The following is a 23215-nucleotide window of genomic DNA, read 5'->3' as shown; positions in this document are numbered from 1 at the left end:
AATTTTGAACCAGCCTTTTGTGTTGACTTCATACCTCCTATCGTAGCATTTGGGGCTATAATAGGATGCCTAGATCTGTTTTTATTTTTTTCGCCGTCGCTTCATATTTTTTCTGAAAAAATCCGAGAACCAACAAATTAAATTGGTGTGGCCTAAGTACATTAAAAAAAAAATCACACTCCACAAGTTGTCCCTGTCTCATCTTTACTAGCAGGCATTCCTACCTTCAGCCTACTAAGGTAGCCATTTGGCACCAAGTTTAGGGTTAGGCAGCAGGAAGATGGTTAAAGAGGAAACATGGTGCTGTGAATGTTCAGAACAAAATGAAGAGAACAGATGAGCACAAACCAAGTCTTTTAATTGGCTGCACCACATTTCAGGATGTGGTATCTTGTGTATACGTGCATGTGCCTGAATCTATAACAGGCCAGGAACATGCAACTGACCACCTTTACAGGGCAGGTACATGTATGGCTACATGCGACTGACAACTTCTACAGGCCGGATACATGAAAGGCTACATGCAACTGACCACCTCTACAGGCTGGGTACATGTATGGCTACATGTAACTGACAACCTCAACAGGCCGGGTACATGTGACTGACAGATGCTTCTAACCCTTCTGCAGGGATCCTAAACAATTCCACATAATCTGAAAACTACAACATCCTACACACAAAAAGTCTTCATGACATTCATTTTTGCTATCAATTCAAATTCAATGTACAATTGAAGAATTAGGCTATACAATTTTTTGTAATCATAAATAAGACATATTGATAAAAGATGTAGAATTACCAAAATAGAGACAAATTTGTTAAGTTACCATGATTGTAGCAGAGAGGACGACTACTGTGCTAGATTGTGTAGATAGCCAATGAGCCGGATGTACAGTACACAGTAACAACCACTGCATGGTTACAAGTCTAAACATGCGGAGCAATGCTCTACCATAGGCCTGAGAACACACCTACACTTTTTATTAGACTGTGTGCAACAACAAAATCAATGTGGGACTAGCTTCTGCATCTGGGGGTTGAAAGGCACCTGGAAAACAGCACAGAAATCTGTTGCACAAGTGATCAACATGAAGTGAAAATCAGAACAGCATAAACAGGCCTTTGATCTGGGTTGGATACAGATATAGGTTTTGGTGCAACCCGATCGCACATACTAGTAAAACATGTTGAGACTGGTATTGCAGTTTGTGCTGTTTGGTAGAGCATTGCGCTGACTGACAACACACACCCATGATGCTCAACAAAGGATCATAGTGTAACGTGAGCAATTTCTGGCAGTAACACCTGAGAGAGAAGTTATCTCTGGGTCTGAAGCATGGAAGGCTTGTCGGGAAAACATTCAACACAACATTCTCAGAGTTTCCATTTTCCTATTTATGTACACAGTCAACTCAACCTAACACTAACAGCGAAGTCTTGGACTTCAACAATTCATAACATTATCATTAATTATCATTCGCCAAATACAGAATTCTTCTCATGTAAGCACAGTGGCTTCCAGACAGAAATACATGTAACAGGAACTCAAACAAATTTGCAGTAAACATCAACGAACTTGAACTTAGAAGAGCTTTCACTGGTTTGTGGGGCTACATAACTGTCCTCAGAATCATCCTGCATTGCAAGTCTATTCACACAGGAAGAACTGCCATGTTCTTCACTCACATCTATCCACATTTTTCACACAGAGACACAAACTACAGAGCTAAAATTTCCACCTGTGTTACTTTGCAGAAAGTAAAACATCAGCACAACAAGCAAAACTAAAACATTTCAAGCAAACCTAACAGCAAAGGCTGCTAATAAAGCTAATTTCATCATTATTGGTGAAATAAATTACAGTAGAATGTATACTGCAGATCAAGAGAATGCAGAAATATCCCATAGTCACGCATCACATGTTGCAAGTGTAAAGCATTAGTTAGTTTTCACATTTGTTTCCCAACATTTAATATACATGTACAAAATGTGCAATTAAAAAATTGCAATATATTTCTCCTCCTTTTTCCAACATTGAAAAATCACCAGTTCAGTCCTCATCAAGCTTGCCAGCAGTATTGTCCTGGCTCCCTGTCAAGTTTTCTCTCTTTTTCTCAAAGATTTTCACTGGAAGGACAGAAGGCTTGGAGACCAGGACTAGGGCAAGGCAGTCTCTAAGAAGGGTCGTTGCCCCCACCCCTACATTGCAGTGTATTTGGATATGGCTGGTTTGCTGGACACCCGCTCCCTGCTGAAGTCGCGTTTCGAGTCGTCCTTCCCGTTCCCGTTTTGTTGACTACCACCCGGGCGGCGCCGGTTCCGCTTCAACTTCGCCACTTCCTTGTCAAAGACGTCTCCAGACCGTAAGGCCACGATAAGCTCGTCAAACTCGCCAGTGTCGCGCCCGTCCTTGTTCCCATCCTTGCCCTTGCCTTTCTTCCCGCCCTGTTCTTTCAGCTTCCGCTGTTTCTCCTTCTCCTTCTGCTCTCGTAGCTGCAACACAGGACAGCAACGTTAACAACTGTTTCTGCATATACCTTTGTTCATTTGTATCACATAGTAGTAGATCGCTACTCTTGTTCTTATGAACTCGCCATAATTTTGAATAAGCATTAAGAAACAGGAACACTAAGAAACAGCCCACCTCCTGCTCCCTCTTGGCCCTCCTCTCCTCCTCCAGCCTTTTCTTCCTCATGTTCTCATTGTCCTCCCGAGCCTCCCCGTACGAGGTGAGGAAAGAGTTGAAGATGCGGAAGAACTCGTCTGGCTGTATCTGGCCTTGCTGCTCCCCGAAGTGCTTCACGGCTCGGTCGTACTGCAAGGAGAGACAAACTTGTCATCAGAAACCCCAAGTCATGGCTCACTTGAGCTGCATTCAGGGACAAACTGGTTCATTAGACACTTGAAAACCAGATTCCAACCTTTGCTGCACCTAGCAAAGCCATTTTCACATACATGTAGTCTATGTGGACAGGTGGGCACATGCTCATAGGTGGTCACATGCACATTGGTTTTCAATGCTTGTCAATGGGAAAAATTATCTAGGGGACCACCAAGAAGTTGTCACATTGGCCAGGTGGTCGTTATGTACAGATGGTTAAAAGTGCAGGTTTGTTCCACTTGATAGTAAGCATGTAGGAAAACATCCTCTGACCTTGGCCTTGGCCTCCTTGTAAGTGTCCTCCAGCTCGTTGAAGGTGAAGGTTGCCACAGTGATGAAGTCCCCCATGACGGAGACAAACTTGTCTCCTCGGTCTGTCACGCGGTTCTTGTGGAACTCCAGCTCCTGTGGGTCAGAGGTTACAGTAATGGCATTAGAAGGGACCAAACTGCTGGGTACAAGTCATACTATCAACACAGGGTACATTTGGTCATTCTTGACAGAAGACAAAGTTCTTTTCTAAAATAAAACTTCAATGATAAGACAAGATTTTTTTTCAATGGTGAATGATACCCATCAGGATTGGAACAATTTGAAACATTAATATCAGATGTTGGTAAAACTAAAACAACAAAGAAACTCAGAGTGAACACACATCCCCTATTTTATCCTTTGTGAACACAACCTTACACTGGGTGTCTTTCTAACAACCTTTCTACATATTATACATTATACAGGCATCAGACAATACCATCCATCAGTAATGAAGTACAAACACACAATTTCAAGCTGCAGGAAAACCTCCTGCCCAGCTACAGGGACTACAGAACTACTGTAGAGTCAGCAGCAGGGCTGCGTCATGCTGCAGGCCTGGCTGCGTCATGCAGGGGACAGACTGCAGCACTTCTCTAAGGTACAATTCTACATGGAGGTTTAGCCAAGCCATGCCATGCTCGGGCATCACTGGGGGGAGAGTTGCCCATGTCTAGTACAGGAAAACACTGATCACTGAAAACTAGAAAGATACTTTTCAATTGGACCGATTTGGCTAGCTATCCAACACAATCAGCAATTTGAGCAATAATTTTGCATTTGAACATTTTGACCATTGACCATGGTGGTGGGGCAATGGGCTCATCTACTACAGGATATGATAAATGTTTGTGATGTCATTTGTTTGCATGATTTCATTTCTAGGCATCTTCACCCAAAAAATTTCTTTTAGATTCCCAATGTCCAGTATCTTTCAATATACAAAGTGACCAGTGCCAATACACACACACACACACACACATGGCAGACAACAGTACGCAGCCAACTTGTACTGAAAATAGACACAATTGTTAGTGGCAGGGCGGGCGGTTATTCGAGAGGTGGAACCTCATACAAGTTTGTCCTTCCTGCTGACACGGCGACGCTGCACCCCGATTTCCTGTGGGACAAACACACCGACACAAACATGGGACAGCGCAAAAAAACTGTCGCCTGTAAGGGGATTGCTCTGTCTTGCTGAGGGAGTTTTGGTGTCTCAGAATGAGTCGAATCCTTCCACATCAGTCCTTTGATTTCAAGAAGTGGTCCTACGTAACAAAATCAATTGCTTCTTCCTGTGGACATGAATGGTTTGTAACATTTCCTTTGCAACAAGTTGGTTACAAGTTGTTTTGTTACAATGTTGCATGGAATGAGATTTCCTGCATTGCAAACAGAGGTGAGCCACAAATGGAGTCAGTCTTGTTGTTTTGTGAAGCATGCAGGTTTGACAAGGGATGGCTGATTTTGTTAAAGTGTGATCTGAACTTGTGAAGATACTGTGCCAATGGGAAGAGGTGTTGACAAAGTTTACCGATAGTAGTGCATTTATAATTGTGCTTTCGTGGGTGGTTTTTGTGTGGTCCTACACAAGACAGAGCTATCATCAAAACCATAGCCTTACAAAGGAAAAAAATTACAAATCATAAAACTAAACATGACTTGAAAGGCAGAAGAAGAAAAAATCAAAGTTACCATGAAACGGAAATAATGCTTAATACTTCCAGAAAAATGTATTATTGTGAATACATGTCTGAAACTAAACATGCATGTGAATAATGAGCTGGGACATTCTCCAGTCTCAGGATTTGATACAAAATGATGTACAGGAGATGTATGGTCCAAGTTGACTGAGTATACATGTATGAAGCTGCTGCTGTGTCTCACCTTTTCTAACTCCTTCAGCCCTGCACGCAACACTCCCATGTCCTGCTCAAGGTCAGGGATACTGGGGAAACATACAGAAATGGAAGAACTTAAATGTCGGGTTACAGTCTGCAGTGGCACATCTTCTTTTATTCATTGCCTACTCTAATTCATTGCCTACTCTAATGAACCTTCCACTACTTGTTCGTTTTCTACTTCTTCCAGCTACATGTATATCCTATGGACCCTGTTGGCTGTCTCAAGTCATCATACATCTAACTCAATCACTCACTGAAAATGGATGCACTTCATTCACATGCACTCTGTTGCTCTCAGTCATTTAGTCATTTGTTCCCCACCCTCTCACACTGGGAACCACCAAGAGAATCTGGACTGTGTTGTTCCTGACCTGACTTTGCACGCCTCCTTGCAGTTGCTGATGTCGTTCTCCAGTTTCAGCACGTCTGGAAACTTCCTCTCGATGACCTCCAGCATGTAGTGCAGCAGGGTGATGTTCCTGTCAATGCTGGACTTGGTGTCCACGATCTTATTGAGGCTGGAGAGTTTGAAGCCCATGGCGTTTCCTCGCTGGCCCCGGTTCATGTAGTTCCCAAAGGCCAGAACCACCTCAAGAACCCGCTTCAGCCGCTTACTTCTCACAACTTCCTTAGATGCCACAAGTAATGCTGGGAAGGAGCAAAATTTCTCAGGTTATGTAAGCACACTTGCCTTAGATGCTACAAGTGAAGCTGGGAAGACCGACAGTGGCAATTGGTATGAAGACTATGAAGTAGTTAATTAGCACATGTGGTTCCTTACCACAGAAATTGAACATACTAAACAAATGTTCATAAGACTACTCTTACTCTCCTTAACAACAACAGTAATTAGGAAACTTCTCAAACCTTCTTGGCTTACATCTTAACACAGGTATCTAAATGTACAACATAGAACTATATTAGTTACTCATACTCCCACAGACTAACATCTACATCATGTATGGTTATCTGCCACTAGGGATGGTTTTGTACCTTCTATTCTTGGCTTGACTTCTCCAACTCTCTCCTGGAATTTCTTCTTGAAGAATAAGGCCTTCAGTCTCTGTTCATAGTGTACAATCCTGCAGGAAACAAACCAGACATGCAAAGATTATGCAAACTCTTTACTTTCACCATAGAAAAATCTAGGTGCCGAGAACTAAAATGATTTTTGCACCAATACCAGGTTGGGTGAAGAAGGAAAGATAAACTTAAACTCAGGAGGAGGTCCTTACTTGCTCATCTCGTACAGGAAGCTGTCTGCCCGTGCCATCTGGTCGATCTCGTGTTTGTGTTCCTCCAGCAGGTCTGTCTCCTCCTTGGTGGGGACGAACTTCAGAAGCTGTCAGGGAAAACAAACAGGTCAGCAAAGAGCAGCAAGATGCCAACTGGTTTCTTTTGCAAAAAAAAAGTGCCACTCAAAACTGAAATATTTTATTTTCTCCCCTTTAAGTACATTTACACTTAAGTCCTAACCAACGATTACCATATCCACAGAAAAGACAGACTGACAAGACTGAACAGAGAGTTGCCAGACTATACTGTACACAAGTTGAGCCTGACCTGCTCCACCATGTCCTTGGGCAGCTCATCAGCCTTGTCCACGGACAGCACGGCCTTGGCGATCTCCTCGTTAGTCATCTTCAGCTTGGACAGCAGGATGGTGCAGTTCTGGGCACGACGACCCTCGATCACAGACAGCTCCTTCACTCGGGCCTTGATTGTCAGGTCCTCCACATCCTCCTCTTTCTGTAAGACACAATAAAAACACTTTAGACGACCAGTAACACCTCTACAGGTCTTTGATGCTTTGTTGCTTGTACCAAAATGATAAACATTTTTGTTGAGTCTTTCTCTGATACATGAAATCCTGCACGTTTTGAAATGCCAGATGCTGAATGTGAAAGTACCACTGCACAAATCTGAAGTCAAGCCTCATTTGAACTTTTGAAGCTTCAGTTAGCTGATTGCTGTGGTTGTAATTGTAGAGCAAAGGTCCAACTTCCAATCGGAATTTCTAGCCCAGTTTTGATTCACAAACTTTTTTAAAACTAGTGCATTTACATGCACTAGTTTATTGTTACAAGGTGATATGTCAACCTTTAGTATGCTTTGCAACATTTTGTCTTGCAACTGCCTCACAACTCTCTGTACTACTAAAGTTTACCTACAGCATGCTAAAGGTTAACCATATTTGTGAGTCTACGCTACAATGACAACAAAACATTGTCACGAGGGTGTGTTTATAGCATGAAGAATGTACTAATGCCAGTCACTTTAGGTCTGGAAAGGCTAAGAAATTTGGAATTTGAACACAGACATCTCCAAAGGAAACAATCTCAGTTGCTACATAAGTTGTCACAGAAATAATGACTTCCAAATTCCAATAATGGAAAATGGCTTTACAAGTTTAAAGTGACCGGGATTGTTTGCAGGTGAGTGTGAAGGGAATGTAGATGGTGGTGACTCTTGCTGAGGTCTATGTGAGGTGTGAGGGAGTGAACTTAAGTTATAATGTGTGTTGTCTGGTTCTGTATGAGGGAGTGAGGTTTAGTTCTTGTGTTGTCTGGTTCTCTATTATACCATTCCATGCCTCCGAGGGTCCTCTGCCAGACCTCCTCTCTGCTGAACAGAATAATACAGACATGCCGTCATCGAATCACAGAAGATAAGCTTGACAGATTTCCATAGAGAAAGACTAGTCCTACCTGGTCCCACAACAGGCCCTGGGAAGCGTGAGAGGCGAGGAAAAGAAAAATCTAGGACATGAATGACTCGACAGGCAGCCAAGCGCCAAGAGAATTGGCACGCACAGTACATGTACATGTACACAAAGGCAGGAAAACATGGACATTAGCCCGGCTACATCAAGCTTCTAGCAGCCCATCAACTGGTCAGGCCCCTAGAAGATTGATGACCACACCTCTAAGTCAGGAGAATTGGGAACATCCTAATCCTGTTGATTTACTAGAGGTTGTCATGATTGGTTTCTATAGTGACAGACAATTCTGATCTTCTATTGAACTGATTTTCCAAGTGATATAGAATCCCCTATCTCCTATTGGTAGTTCTGGGATTGGGAATGGTTCTCTCGAGTTAGAGGTGTATGGCCACAAGGTCTCAGGAAGGAGGCAAATTCAGCCAGTGACAGCGAGAGATTGTGTAACACAGGCTAACATGGACATCTGTCATGTGTGACACACTTTTAGACTTTACACACTGGACAGCCTGGAATTGAAGTCAGCTTATCCAATGACAATTTTGGTTGGGTGAAACATCTCATCGTCAAGAAGTCATGGCAGACTTAAATACACAATAATAATGTCAATGTAGAGGGGATAACATTCCCCTTTAAGATGGCACAGGTTTAACAACAGGGGTTGTTCAACACTTTAACGACTTTTTGAATTAGAAGAGACAAGTCTTCAGTACAATGTACTTCACACATGGACACATGTAAGCAAGAAGAGTTCCTTCACCACAAGAATGTACGAAGGTTAGATGACATTAGCAGTCTAGGGGCTCTGAGCTCCTTCAGGAAACAAGTCAAATCAAACATATGGCAGCAAAAGAGTAAAGGCACCTTAAGAAGTGGTAACAAATTTAGAGGCTTTGACATGGAAAAAGCTACAAGAAACTTAAAAAAAGAAGGAAGACTTTCTTAAGATTTCACTCCTGGAAAATCTGTCCTATCATCTTGTTCCTCTGACTTATTACTTTAGACTTCCATTAGACCCATAGCACATTTTTTATAAATAAAAGTAAATGTTTGCCTGCAGTACCTGTGGTTTCTGGTAGGCAGAGAAGGTCTTGTCAAACTCTGCTAGGTCCATCACTTTGTGAACCTGTGGAAAAGAAACAGCACCTTAATTAGTCCAATTGAAATCTGCCAACACCTCATGATACAGAAAAGAAAAGTTTGTCACAGTCCTGTTAATCATAAACATAGTGTGACTTAGACCATGTGTAAAGCACAAATACAGACCTGAGAGTCATCCAGTTCTGTCCAAACTGTACCAACCAGTTTCATCTGAAAAACACAACACACAGCGAACAATCGTCAGCAATACAACACAGACCTGGGAGTACAGGGATTGTAGATTTCTGAACAGTTACCATGAATGCAACGTGTTTTTACAGAGCATTTTCATAAGGACACATAAGGACACATAAACATAGGGGCTTATGCAGTAACTTCTGTGACACAAACATGGTGGTTAACACTTGCTAACAGTGATATGGAAAGTGAAAACACTATTAGAATTCTGTACATATAGCTAACATAATTATGCTAAATCTTCACCTCATGACAAAAGCAACATATCACATGAGTGCTGCACATATCTGAAGTCTTCCATGGTCATGAAAATAAGCATGTTCTCCATAACACGTCAACCCTTTCCAGCAAGAGAAGTTTAAGAAGTGCTTACTTCTGGTAGCTTGACCCAGTTGAAGGATTTGAGGGCTTGTGAAGGTTTGGGGGCTGGCTTGCGGCGAGGCACGGCTGCCCCTGGGAGTGGGGGAGCACCTGGTGGGGGTGGGGGAGCACCTGAGGACGACAGGGTCAATTCTTGAATATTGGTGATAATTTTATTGCAAATTCTTACCCGAAGGATAATTGTAAGTACTAGTATGAAAAATACGATCACACAACAAAGAACCAAAACTATTTTAGATAGGCTGCTTGGCATCTATTATAGATATTACAAGTAATGGAAACATTTTACGTTCAATGTCTCAGAAATGTCAAAGACTTGAACTGCTCACCTGGGGGTGGAGGAGGCCCCATGCCAGGCGGGGGTGGGGGAGGTGGTGGTCCGATGCCCCCTGGAGGTGGAGGGGGTGGCACACCCATAGGAGGGGGAGGGGGTGGGGGTGCCGGCCCCACAGTAGCTTTGGTATCATCTGGTACACTTCCTCCATGGACCAGGCCAATCAACCGTTCCTTCTCTCCCCTCTCCTTCTCTGCCTACAAACAAATGGAGAAGCCAGGAGTAAAGAAACGATTCCTTACTGTGGAGGTTTTGCCAGGAAAGATCAAGCTGACAAACTGTGTATGTCGCAGCAAGCCCAAATCTACAGGCCACTACATTCCACAGTTCAAACTGCAACTCAGCAGCACACCCATTCAATCAACCTATACGAAACTCAGATTCAAATCTGCCACAAATCGCTTACAAGTTTGCCTAAAGCACAACATCCGACAGAGCCGACATACTGATTCCATGGGAAGGTGTCTGCTGTTTGAACAGGTTGTTTTTAGATTGAAAATTGGCAGTTTGGAAATGATTGCCACTATTTCCAATCTGAAAACAATCTTTACAGCTAAGCTGACATCTTCTCACAATGTTGTCACTGCTTTGCTTATGTTGTGGTTTTGAAATTGAAGAGGTTGATTTGATGGGGTGCAGTAGCAGAGAACACATAGACAAGCAGGTTGTAAAGACATTGACAGTTATTGCTGACATGCCAGGACACACTCTACAGTTGTTAGTGGTGTTATGTGTTCTACAGTGCACCTACAGTGCTGCATGCCACTCAGTGAGGAAACTACTGCAACCTCCCACCAGTCCTTGGGCAGAAACACCAGCTAGCCAGCACAGCTGCAAGGTAAGGGCAGCCCGCAAATCTGACGGGAGGTTGTCACTACAAAGGGGAGGGAGGGGTCCCCACAAATTTGGGGGGGTGTATGTTGTAGGGGGTGGGTGCACAAACCAAGCAAGCCAGACGTCGGCACTCATGCAAGAGGGAGGGGGGGTACTCGGGCAATTGTTTGGCATTGAGCTGGGTTTCTTGGAGGGATTTTCAGTAGGAGCATTTTTTGTTTATTATGTTTTATTAATTTGTGTTTTATAGATTGAAGACCCAGCTCGTTGCCATGGTGCAAGCCCAAGGGCAGGGTTTAAAGGTTAAAGGGCATGCAAGGCTGAAACGGAAGCACTGACTGTTGCCCGCAGCTCATTGAGTTTCCCTGAGAGCTCAGTGACCTTTGCCCTCTCTTGGGCTAGCTCCTCCTGCACCGACGCCAGCTTGTCCTTCATCTTGTTCAGGGTGCTCATCATCTCCTCCTGTAAACAAATAAACAAACAACTTTACCATCAGAGCCTGCCATTCATCACCAATACTTTAAAAAAAAGCAGAGAAAAAAGCAGGAAATGTTTCTGGATGTCTCTCTAGTCTCTACTGCAGTACCTTCTCCTGTATCTTGGCCTCACACTCCCTCTCCTTCTTCTCCAGCTGAGATGTCAGCTCCTCCCTCTCCTGCTGCATCGTCTGTGCCTGCGCCTTCCACTGCTTGATCTCATTCTCATTCACGATCCTGAGGATAGTTCCCAGTAAAAACAGATGTAAGGATTGGGAAAACTCAAGTTAATAAAGTGAGACTTAAGCTTACCTTCCAGCCCCCTGTTTTCATCTTGTCCTCTCCTTTCATCTTTGAGGGACAAGAATTCAGAATACAATTGGTGTGGCTGAAGATATACTTGCTAGAGACCCCATCCACCTCTCTGGTGCATTTCCAACTTGAAAGTGATCTGTGGCATGCTACATTTCAACCATACCCCATCACCTGGGTGCATGGGGGAGGCCTGTAATGTGCTGAGGGTTACGTAGTACAGCTAAAGGTCCTGTGCATACATAGAAGGACAACACCATCACAGATGGCTAAACCATGTTCCCAACACAGCAAAACTGATGCAGATGCAGACAGCATGATGTCAATAAAGACTTGAGAAGCCGATTGAAAATTTCGATGACAGCAGAAACTTTTGGAAAAGGAAAAATTGATCTATAATTGCTGATAGTACATCTACAAGGCCAAGAGGTGAGTGATTATAATCAGTCAATACATTGTACACATTACAATCAATGTGCTATAAGTTTCATTGATTGATTGACTTGAACCTGACGATGATGCATTACAGACAGCCCAAAACTGTAAGCTGTTGTGGAACATGATTGTGCCATTTATGATGTAAACCACAGACACAGATGAACATTTGTCCCACTATCCCATGGCCAGACACACCCTGTGGAGGGGGGGGGGGGTGTAGAGGGTCTGGGGGCTTACACACATGTCAATGTCAACCAAGAGGCCCACTTCACATGATGTACCGACATCTGGGCCACATGCACGTCCCGGGGGCACACTGGGCTGCAAACTTTAACATGGATGAAACAAAGAAATCATATATCATATTCATCAGGTGGTAGAAAACAGTGAATGGAAATGGGGTACTGTATCGATGGGAGGGGGCATGTGAGAGAACAGAAAGTTTGTCTACCTGCCCAGAGCTAGAGGATCGTTACACAGTCTGCAGATGGACGGGGGAAGGAAAGAAAGAACAGCAAGAGGAAAAGCAGAAATAGGAGAACACAGAAAACAAAGAACTGTTAAAACAATCAAAGATAAAAACTGCAGTTTCAATGTACATGTCTGAGTTTAGGGAAGCAAAAGAATCTTGTTGGTAAATGATTCAGCAAAGCCAAAATGCTGTTAAGTAGGACCATCAGGCTTCTTTGAAGGGGACAAGTTTGAGACATTAAGTATGACTTACATCTCCACCAGTTTGCTAACATTGATGTTCTTGAGTGGTGCCACGTCGGGGTCCATGCCATTCTCCTGAACAACGATCTGTTGCAGGATGCGGTCCACCAGCTCCCAGTACTCTGGACTGCCATGCCTGTCCACTATGCAACACATACATGCCCTGTTAGCTTTTATTTCATCCTAAACTATCAGCTACCCCAGTACTGCAATGCCTGTCCGCTGTTCAACACATACATGCTCTGTTAGCTAACCCAGGTCCCAAAGACTGGTTGTTCCAACTTGACAAAGACTGTAGTAAAGACATTCAGCAAGTTCTTTTCTTTGGTGTGTAACACACAGTTTAATCTTCAACAACAATGAACCTTCCAGCTAATGTCATCATCATGCTCATGTTTGAATCCTCCAGCTCATTTTGACTTGAGGAATCTTACAACCAAGACTGTCTGACTTACATGGCAGGAGGAGTAGATGTTGTAGGAGGGACAGGAAGTGGGGGTACGCCGCCGTGTGGTTCAGCTTCTTCTTCAGCAGGTCAAACATGCTGCCGGCACTGCGCGAGTCCACATGGACCTGACAGGCAAAAACATAATGATCTCGTTTTGTAAAATACAAAATACATCAAGCAACTGGATAAATTATCTGGTCCTACTGTTATCACTGCTTGCGACAAGAAAATTAGAAACAAATAGTTCCATCATACAGTTACAGGAAAAACTTTCCCAGATCTTTTTAACAAGTAAACCAACAGTATTAACATGGCTCAACCATGTCACTAAATTTTTAACTTTAATAAAAGAGGTGAATGAGAATATAAATTATAATCATGGTAAAGATGCTCACACTTTTTTATCATTTATTTTTACCAGGATGAAACAAACTACAATAGTCAAGTTCTAAACAAAACATGGTCTGAAAGATCCTAGTGTTTCTTTCCTTACCACATCAAATCTCTTTGCAAGTTCCTGTTCATCCTCAGTTCTGATCAGTTCAAAGAAGTCTATATGCCTGTAGGAAAGAATACAATATCCAGGAATATAACACAACAGCTAAACTGAAGATATAACTGGTTTCAACAATCTTGGATGGCATGTCACTTTCACATCTGATGGAATTAGAGCACTGTACTAAGTTCAAATTATAATTAACACACTTGAACCTGTAGCTGTGAGTGTCATAACAGAAAACATGTATTACTACAAATACAATATGTCAGCTGGTGACACAGGAAACTTTACCCTACATGTACATTCAAACAAGTTGACTAGTGTTGATAAAATTTTAAACTGGTAGAAATATTATACTGTCAATGTGCAAGCAGTTAACATTTTCAGTCTTTGATCTGAAGAAAATGCCAAACCAAAGAAATGTATTAGTATGTCCTAGTTTAAAGTAATTGGCCCAGTACAACAGCACAATGCAGTTCTGAGAACCCTGCAGGATGACACACAGTTTATATTGAACTCTAATGTTTCCACACAGTCCACCCTGTTTAACAAACAGAATAGCTGAGGAGGAAGGTAATATCAACATGACAGGGAAACACTGACTGAGCTGACATCTCCACGTGTCATACTGGCGTAATTCTGCACTAACCAATATGCAATGTTTCTAGTATAAAAATACTACATATGCAAACTGCAGAACAAACTTTTTACTGGAGAGAAATCTACAAGTGATCATGTCAACTTCCTCATGAGCCACCAAAAGGCTGGACAAGGGGGTGCATATGTTAAACAGGCTTTCCCCCTGAATGTTTCAGCTCCCTTGATTAGGTCTGTGGTCAGCCCCAAATTGGGGGTGCGTAGTTTAATGGACGAAACACAGTACGGTATCTAAGATTCTAAGGTTCTATGGCGGTTTCCTTACCAAAGGTTCTACGATGGGTTCCTCACTTATCTAAGATTCTACATGTATCTAAGGTTCTATGACGGTTCCTTACCAATCTAAGATTCTACAATGGTTTCCTTACCTACATTATATCTAAGGTTCTATGATGATTTCCTTACCTATCTAAGATTGCATTTTCATGAGTCCGTAGCTTGTCTATGATGGGTTGGATGCCCAGCATCAGAAACTCGTAGCGCAAGTGGACCCTGAATTCCAGGCTCTCCTGCAGGAACAGATAAATACATAAACTTGCTACAAATGGAGCTTTTGCTTCTTGACTGAGTAAAAAAAAGTACAGACATTACAATCTCAGCTTACCTTATGTTTTCAATTTTCTTTGCCAAGAAAACTCACCTGTTTTGAGAATCAAGATAGAAGAGTGATGCTAGAGAAGGTGTCAGGACACAAAAGGATATTTCCTGCCATTAACACTCCTGTTAGATGATGGCTACTGTTGAAACCCAAATCTCAGCCAAGCTTCTGGTACAATAATCCAGAGTTATTCCCAGCAGGTGGTCAGGGACGAAACCCAAGAAACCAGGAATGCCGAGGCAGCACATTTATCTAAGCATCCATGAAGACATCTGAGAGTCACCCCAACACCTTACAAGGACGAGTACACCTATGCCGCTGAACAGCAGAGCAGGTGTAAACCTTTATGTAAGATGCTATATTATGTCTTATATAAGATTTAACATCATACCTCATACATGTACATGTATAAGATATAATTTATCATCTTACATAATGGTTTTACTACACCCGCTCTTTCAGCAGCATAGCTTTATCTATCTCCTACATAAGATATAAACGTGATTGTCAGACCTGGGCAGTGTACACAAGATATTCTTCCTTACTAGCAAAGTAATTATGACAAATGATTGCTGACATCACAGCACCATATCTTGGCCCTTGTGAATATGACTTTCTCCAAGGCACCCCTGTGAACTAGAGGACTTAATGCACTCACCTCACCAGCACCATATCTGAGCATGGCGTTAATGAAGGACATGATGGCTGTTTTCAGGTTGACCTCCTCCCGGTACACACCCGTACTGCGGTCCAGGTCGTGGATCAGCGACTGTGGGAAGAAACGGGAAGACATGCATCAACATGTGCAGGACACAGCAGATGGAGAAGTGATGCACTGGTATAGTTGTTAAAAGAGAGGCCATGCAGACTGAAGTTCCAGACTTTTACAAGTGAACAACAAGAGGAAAGAAAAAGACAGCATAACAACAAAGAAATCTAACAATCAGTGCTCATTGACAAGATACTTGTTGTTGATGAAAAATGTCAACTTGAACACAGTGAAAAGGATCCAGGCAATTCAAGTCCCCAAACGTCTCACATCAATCTTTACCTCTCTCGGTCCCAGCCTTGAGCGTCGGTGAAAGAGCGGCAAGTCATGGAAGAGGGACTGGTCCCAAGATCACACACACACAAACATACACACAAACACACATACAGGAGTATAGGAGAACAGAAGTGCTTCAGAAGTCATCCACAGTTTGAATGCTTCAATGCCTCCCACACACTACTGATGAATGCTGAGACTAAAGCAGAAGGTATGCTTCAGAATTGGATCACACATATATGTACAGCCAGCGTGGGAATACAGGACAAATAAATGAGATAATACAACAGGAATGTTGAATGCAAGACATAATTAATACTTTTTTCCAAAAGGGGAGACCTACGTCAGACATAGGAGACAGTGTTTTCCCTGATATGTAAAACAAAAAGGTAACCTTCGAGGAGTTCACATAGTTCCCACCAGAACTTCTATTCTCTAACCTTCATTCAAATTTGGAAAGGTGGATTCAAGGGACAGGTTTGACTTTAATGTAATATATCTGTATAATCAGGAATTTAATGATAGAAACAAAGATATCATAGCAGGGAGAGAAAGATACTTAACTGCATTTTTTTAGATTCCCATTATGGTTACAATACTTATTGTTATGAGCCTCTCCCACAATGGAAAAATAATGAGGGAGAAAGGATGCCAAAGTCATCTGCTGGCTGAATTACAAAGTAAAACACATTAACTGTGTGCCTGTACGGACCTGAAACCTTGTCCTCTCAGCGGAGTAGTTCTGGTAGTGCAGCATGGCCTCCAGCACCTTCTTGTGCCCCCCCTCCACCAGGCACACGGCTCCCAGGATCTCCAAAACTGCAATCTTTGTCTTGATGTTCTCACAGCTCAGGCTCTGTGCGATGATGTTAATGCTGCTGTGGTGGCCAAGCACATGGGACCTGCCATGCTGTAAACATATAAACAAATGAAGTAACAATTTTAAAACACAGTACAACACTCTAACTTCCAGCACATGGGACTTGTCATGCTGTAAACAAACAGCAAGTAACAATTCCAACACACAGTACAACACCTTAACTACCAGCACATCGCCAAAGGACCTGACATGCAGTAAATAACATATATGGTAGGGGGCTCTTCATTCATGTAGCTGGCACTATGAGTTTGATACTTATGGTCGTCAATTTTGTCCCTGTCCCTGTGGAAAACATTTTCTGAATGCTTGCATAAATGTTGACACAGTTTTGGACAGGGAATGACTTTGCAACCAGATTTTTTTCACTCATATGTATCATATGTTGCTCATTCTGTGACTCCTAAATAGCTTACTCTGTTGTAACAAGACCACACAAATCTAATCTAAGCTGAGTTCAATGTGTAAGGAACATATAAACATACTGAGTTGTTCATGAGGGCCTTGATGCAGCCAATGATGGAGGTGTGGATTCGGCTCTCTGACGTCTCATAGTCCATACTCTGTAGGAAATTCAGCAGGCACGACAACCCGTCCAGCTCTATAAACCTGTGCACAAACCTACAGAAGAACAAACATTGTCATGACAACCCGTCCAGCTCAATAAACATATGCAGACATACAGAAAAACAAAACAAAATTCTTGTACGTTCTTTGTTTTGTACATTTTTTTCTTCTCATCCACAGCTCCATAAAGTCACCTTGAGACTGTTTGTTCTCCAAATTTATATATTCTAGTTTTCCAGAAGTGACCTTATTTCTGCTGATCTTGCACATATGTCAATCCAACAATCAATAGGATGTAAACTGATACAGTACGTAGTGGTGCCTCAGGGCACGTCCAGCAGGGCACATCAGATGGTCAGTCTAATGGCAGGGAGAGAAATTACTGGATCTGGATGAATCAAATATTTCTGGTAATCCATTTTGCAGTCATCAAGGTATCACATTTGCAGTTGAAATGGTCCAAAATGACGCCCTAATCAGCTTTACAAGCAACGGGTCAAACATCTGGCACAAATGCAGGTTCTGATTTAATTTTTGCTCCACTCAGTGGATTCCAACATTAACAGCACCGTCCAGCCATAACTTTCAGAAGCTCATCTGCACCAAGGGAGTCATGAAATCTCAGCTATGATAGGGGCTACTCATACATATGCAGCAGTTGTTGTGAACCCTTAGCGTCCTCACAACAGATAAAAAAGACAACATGTGACAGGACATATTCGTTCATTCATTGACTGAGTGAGTGCATTAGTTACCTCATTGGCTGTGTCCTGAGAGCTGTCTTGAGGCTGTCGGCCAGGTTGGCTCGTACTGTCACCTCCTCTTCATCATGGGCAAACACAAGCTGTGGGGAGAGCAACAAGGCAATAAAGAACGGCCATACAGACACAGGCATAAACCAGACAACACGTATATCATAACAGAGATCAACAGAACACTAGTCACTTCATATAAGGAAAATACAGATGTCAAACACAAGTTGGTATTAAGGTACCATTGAAAAATATTGCTTTGTTCAATAAATGGTATCTTCATTTGTGCCCTCTTGTTTACAGTTCATTAATAAGGCAGATGATGATAGTGAAAATCTCTGGGTTCTTTCCAACCTTTGAAGTGACTCATGTCAAAATCATGCTAAACCATCGCTTGTATCATATTCATAGGTACAAAGTAGTACAGCTAAACAACAAAGGCAGCCATCCAACTCACACAGTCACAGCCACTCATTTGCACACTATGCTTACAACTCTTGCATAAAACTGAAATATCAGATTCAACTTCATATACAGCATTGACACAGGACACACAACAACCGACACTGCAAATACTGTTTGGCAGGACTAAATTTCATGATTTTGGATTGAACATGCAAAATATCTGCAGGGCTGTTCACTAGCAAAACAAATATGTCCATTTTACAGTATTTTCTGTCATATGTGTCATATGTGGCACAGAAGAAACCAATAGACACTACAAGTTTATTATGGAAGCCAATTTTGCTGGAACCAGGCATATTGAACAAATACACAAATGACGACGGCCAAGCTATTGATGAAGTAATGACAGCAGAGTGTTAAGATGTTCAGGCAGGTGATTCAGGTGTATTTACAGATGATAAAGGTGTAGCTACATGTAGGTGCAGCATTTGGTTTGCTACAGACTTACCGCAGCTGCCAAGGGCCACTTACATGTAACGAATGTCAAAACAAGAGAAAACAGAAGAATTCAGTACGAAGTCTGTAGCTCAACTCCAGCAATCACAGAATTTAAGTGATGGAAGTCTTTTAGGATGGCAATGTGTGAAATAATGGTTACCTAGTTATGCAACTTTGACAGATGATTTTAGAGCAGGAGTAATTGATGCGTATTAAGATTAAAAGTAACTGGTTATACATTCAACCACATAGGCGAGAGACAGAGAAAATAATGTACCCTGGTAATTCATTTTTCAAACTCTCATCTTGCCCTGCTATGAATAAATCTTCCATCTTTTTAATCAGCTTTAATATTTTACCGTTTAGAAATTCAAACCTTGTACTAGAAACTTACTAGTCATAGAATACACTAGAATGGAACCTTCTAGGACCTAAAGTGTAGACAAATTAAGACTTCAGCGTTTCCGTACCTTTGCCATGGCATTGAGCCGGTCAATATAGTAGTCAGGCCAACTGGTGGACGTTGGGTCATCTTGTTCCTGTAGAAACATAGATAGGGGAACTGTCAGGAAAACTGTCAGGGCAGAAACATAAAGAGGAAAAACTTTTTGGGAAAGAGGTTGGGCATTTAACAAAGTGGATGTAATTAATGAACTTACAAACAAGTATGTGGATAAGTTAACATGTTAAGTTTAACATACACAGGAAGGCTTATCTCCTCTAGTATCTCTTGAATCATGCGTTGTTTGTAAAATCACTAACACAGGTGGCCTTAGTCAAGTATAGCAACTCAGTTGCCCATTACAAGGGTGGTCGCCTTTGTAATCCCCCACACACTGCCGCTATTTATACAGCTGATCATATAGGCTTACTCTTTCCAACAAGCGATATCTGCTTATTTATTCAAGATCTTTCTGTGCTTACATCTCATCAATGTGTTATCAAAGTACAAGCAACTGGCCAAGGAAAAACTCAGGTTTCCCTTCATCAAAGGAGAATCTGATCCAGATTAACATAATCTGCAGGAAGGCCTCAAGTTGACAACATTGTCTACAGCACAAGGCAAACAGTTTAACACATTAGTGTAGTCACAATTCCAAATGTGTGACTCACCTATCAGACAGGTATTTCCTGAACATAACACTAAGCGGAGTCTATTTTTTTAATGACCTATACATGTGACCTAATGAGGACTCAGGTCTTATATTGGGGTCAGAAAAATGTCCAGGATTAGGATCTATACTAGAAGAAAACAGTACTGTTTACAGCAGATCTGACCTGGAGACTGGCACATACTCTCACCAGCTAAGCAGGTTAAAGTGTAATTCCACAGTAAATAAATAAATCTGCTGCCAATTTTCTGGTATTTGCACAACATCCAATACCTACCTCTAGTCACTCTTGGCAAATGTGCCTATAGAAGGCCCCTGGACAGTACAGGTGGTGTAGAAGTCTGGCATTAACAAGATACCATCGGTAGGGCCACACCAATTAAAATTTGATGGTTCTTGGATTTAATTACAGTGGATCGAAATAAAACATCAGAGTGGAAGAGGGAAGTCATATTCAAGTCTGTACCTGTTTCTGGGATAGAATATACAGACAGTAACTGTTGTTGGGTTCATGTTTTCCTCACAGTCTTCTTTCTCTTTTTCTGTTAACTAAATTTTTACTTTGAAATGTCTGAGAATCAAGAGAGTGAATTGATGAGTGTGATTACCGTTAAGGGCCCAGCTGCTGGCACACAAAGAGTTTTTTCATGAAATTGCAAAATATATCAACTTGCTTCTGAAAAGCAGTAAGACGATCTTCCTTCCAAAAACAATGTCTACTTTCATCAGTTAGACATTCCATCTGTTTTTCTGCTAGTGCCTGAAGCCATTAATATCATAACATCTCTATATTTTGTCTACCCAAATATCAAAGCATTCTTGTCTTTCTCCATACCTGGGTAATGGATCGGAGTTGCAGTCATTACATGTATGTCATTACAAACACACACAATCATATCCCCCTGACAACAGAACTGGCCAGATGGTTTCCATTGCCAAGGGCAAGTCCAACACTGATACTTTGGAGCAATGGAAATTACGTATAAATCTGAAATTCTCTTTCGTAAACTTTTAGTTTAAGTGGAAAGAAATTAATTCTTTCTTCCTAAACTTCATTGTGCATAACCCTAAGCTAATTTGGTAACTAGCTAGGTGTGGGCATGTACTTCATTCCACAGATAGGTACACATGCCACACAACACATCAACTTGGACAGGAGAGGCTGGAAGAGGTTAGAAGCACACTAGGTGTGGTGTTCATCTCCTTCTATCTTCAAGCATACTGGTGACGTCATGTCTGCATACAGACACAGGCCGGCCTGAAGCCATAACAAAACCTTTGTGCAACAACAGATAGGGAACACTTGCTGAAGGAGTCTCTAACCATGATAACGCTATGGTTGTCAGGATTCAGTATAAAGCAAATCATTTTGGGTATGTATCATGTATGGATGGGTGCATTGGAAAGAACTGCTTCAAGTTGTAGACTGGATTGTGAGCTCTGCCATAAGAGCAATGCATCAAAATGCGAAGAGATCTATCTGCTATTTCTGTGAACAACACGGATGGGTTTGACTTCTCTGGAGTCCCATGTTTTGGAAGAGCACCATGACAGACAATCTGAGTGAAAAATTTGTCCAACCACTCCCTTGCTTGAGGGTACAAATTCACTTCAGATGGTAGCAGAGAAATAGGCTGGTGACTTTTGGGATCTAAATGCCACTAGACCAGAGTTGAAACCTGCACAGTAGAAATTCCTACCAGTCTCTCAATGGTCAGGGGTAGCAATTTGGCCCCAACCCTGATTGAAACCTGGTCTTGAACATGGGACGTGATGAAATCAAGATGTCTTCAAGATGTCTCAAGTACTGTAAGGGATGACCTCCACCCTTGACTGCAGGTTTTCCAGGTAGAACAGGTTTAAAATACTAGCTGTAGGAAGTCTTGTGATGCTGGACTAAATAGTCTATGAACATAAAAGTTTAGCATAAATAATTATGGTAATATAATTGGACATCTTGTCACCTACTAGTATTCAATTTTCTTAAGTAAACATGTAAGCTAATTTATGCCAAATAGAAAACATGATTACAGTTTGGACTTACAATCCAACATTGGCCTTGTCTTTACTATTAAAAAAAAAACATTTCACAGTAACTCTTGGAAGATCAAAGGCCAGTTGATTCCTGTGTTGATTTTAGTTACAGGTACATTGGTTTAGGTACAGGTCTGGACTTGTTTTGTGTCTAAACAAGTTTGGCCAATTATGAATTATAGCTAACTGTGTGAGTCCTGTCTTGGGATGGACCCTGCCCCAGGTGACGTAAGAATGATTAGAGTCATATTACAGTAGGATGTATATGTAAGGAAAGGATCCTTTGTACTTGTTCCTCACAGTAGGTATTGTGTCACACAGAGGAAGTAGCTGAGACAGGTTGATTTATGTCACATGTTACAGCTAAGGGCTCATTTGTAACATGGGGGAGAGAAAACCTCAAGGAAAACAACTGGTCAGGAAGAGGCACTTTGTGAAGTAAAGCCAGCAGAATGATTGTGGGACACAGATAACATGCCTGGGTCAGACCCTGGGCTTCAGGCCCCAGGCCAGACAAATCTGATGGGTTGCTGTTGAATAGATTTATGGGGTCATAGGTGAGGGGAAATATGCTAGAAAGTAGAAGAGCCATATTGGGAGAGTGTGGGTAAGGGCACAAAAGGAGCTTGTCTATCCCTCTGTCATCCATGCGAAATTAGGATTCTACAAACATTTCCCAACTTCTGTATGGACAAATACATGTAGGTACAGCAAGGTATGGTAAGGGTTGGTATGCCATAATTAATGGTATGGTACATGTAATTGTAAGTATGGTAAGGGCAGGTACTAGTAATTATTTATTATAGTTTGAAAAAAAAAGAAGAAGAAGAGAATCTGTGAAACAGGTGCTTAAGATGATCCTGCTGCCCTGTGTTACAGGATAATTACCTGGTACCAGAAATGACAGGACTATATTTTGACACTACCCTGTGTTACAGGATAAACATCCGGTCCAAGAAATGACAGGGCTATATACATTGTATATATATAAAGAGAGAGAGAGACAACCAGAGGCAGGCAGGATGAGTGAGTGAGTGAATATTGCCACACCTCAGGCAGGCTATCCTGCACAAGGGATCT

At 42.0% G+C, this 23215-nt stretch overlaps 1 protein-coding gene across 7 annotated transcripts in view; it reads right to left on the bottom strand.

Annotated features, from left to right (window-relative positions):
- Positions 1–194: 194 nt before the first annotated feature.
- The window catches only part of LOC109471018 (disheveled-associated activator of morphogenesis 1-like), a 40553-nt gene continuing 17532 nt past the window's right edge, over positions 195–23215 (bottom strand). For 2 of the 7 annotated variants that reach the window (XM_019770174.1, XM_019770175.1), the window contains exons 4-28: positions 19460–19528; positions 18090–18178; positions 17253–17388; positions 16603–16800; positions 15504–15614; positions 14653–14756; positions 13585–13651; positions 13099–13216; positions 12654–12786; positions 11290–11416; positions 11043–11165; positions 9865–10066; positions 9528–9646; positions 9083–9127; positions 8880–8942; positions 7681–7722; positions 6661–6846; positions 6333–6439; positions 6091–6179; positions 5469–5745; positions 5081–5141; positions 4269–4313; positions 3155–3286; positions 2645–2815; positions 195–2493 (exon numbers count right to left, since the gene is read on the bottom strand). In XM_019770174.1, the coding sequence (XP_019625733.1) occupies positions 2200–2493; positions 2645–2815; positions 3155–3286; positions 4269–4313; positions 5081–5141; positions 5469–5745; positions 6091–6179; positions 6333–6439; positions 6661–6846; positions 7681–7722; positions 8880–8942; positions 9083–9127; positions 9528–9646; positions 9865–10066; positions 11043–11165; positions 11290–11416; positions 12654–12786; positions 13099–13216; positions 13585–13651; positions 14653–14756; positions 15504–15614; positions 16603–16800; positions 17253–17388; positions 18090–18178; positions 19460–19528 (3108 nt within the window). In that variant the 3' untranslated portion in view covers positions 195–2199. The remainder of the gene's footprint in view (positions 2494–2644; positions 2816–3154; positions 3287–4268; positions 4314–5080; positions 5142–5468; positions 5746–6090; positions 6180–6332; positions 6440–6660; positions 6847–7680; positions 7723–8879; positions 8943–9082; positions 9128–9527; positions 9647–9864; positions 10067–11042; positions 11166–11289; positions 11417–12653; positions 12787–13098; positions 13217–13584; positions 13652–14652; positions 14757–15503; positions 15615–16602; positions 16801–17252; positions 17389–18089; positions 18179–19459; positions 19529–23215) is intronic. The other 5 variants (XM_019770176.1, XM_019770178.1, XM_019770177.1 and 2 more) reach the window with 5 other exon arrangements.

Source organism: Branchiostoma belcheri, unplaced genomic scaffold, assembly GCF_001625305.1.
Source record: "Branchiostoma belcheri isolate BF01 breed outbred unplaced genomic scaffold, Haploidv18h27 scaffold24, whole genome shotgun sequence".
Classification (NCBI taxonomy): Eukaryota; Metazoa; Chordata; class Leptocardii; order Amphioxiformes; family Branchiostomatidae; genus Branchiostoma; species Branchiostoma belcheri.
The sequence above is the reverse complement of the archived record's forward strand: the minus strand, read 5'-3'. Positions and strand labels throughout refer to the sequence as shown.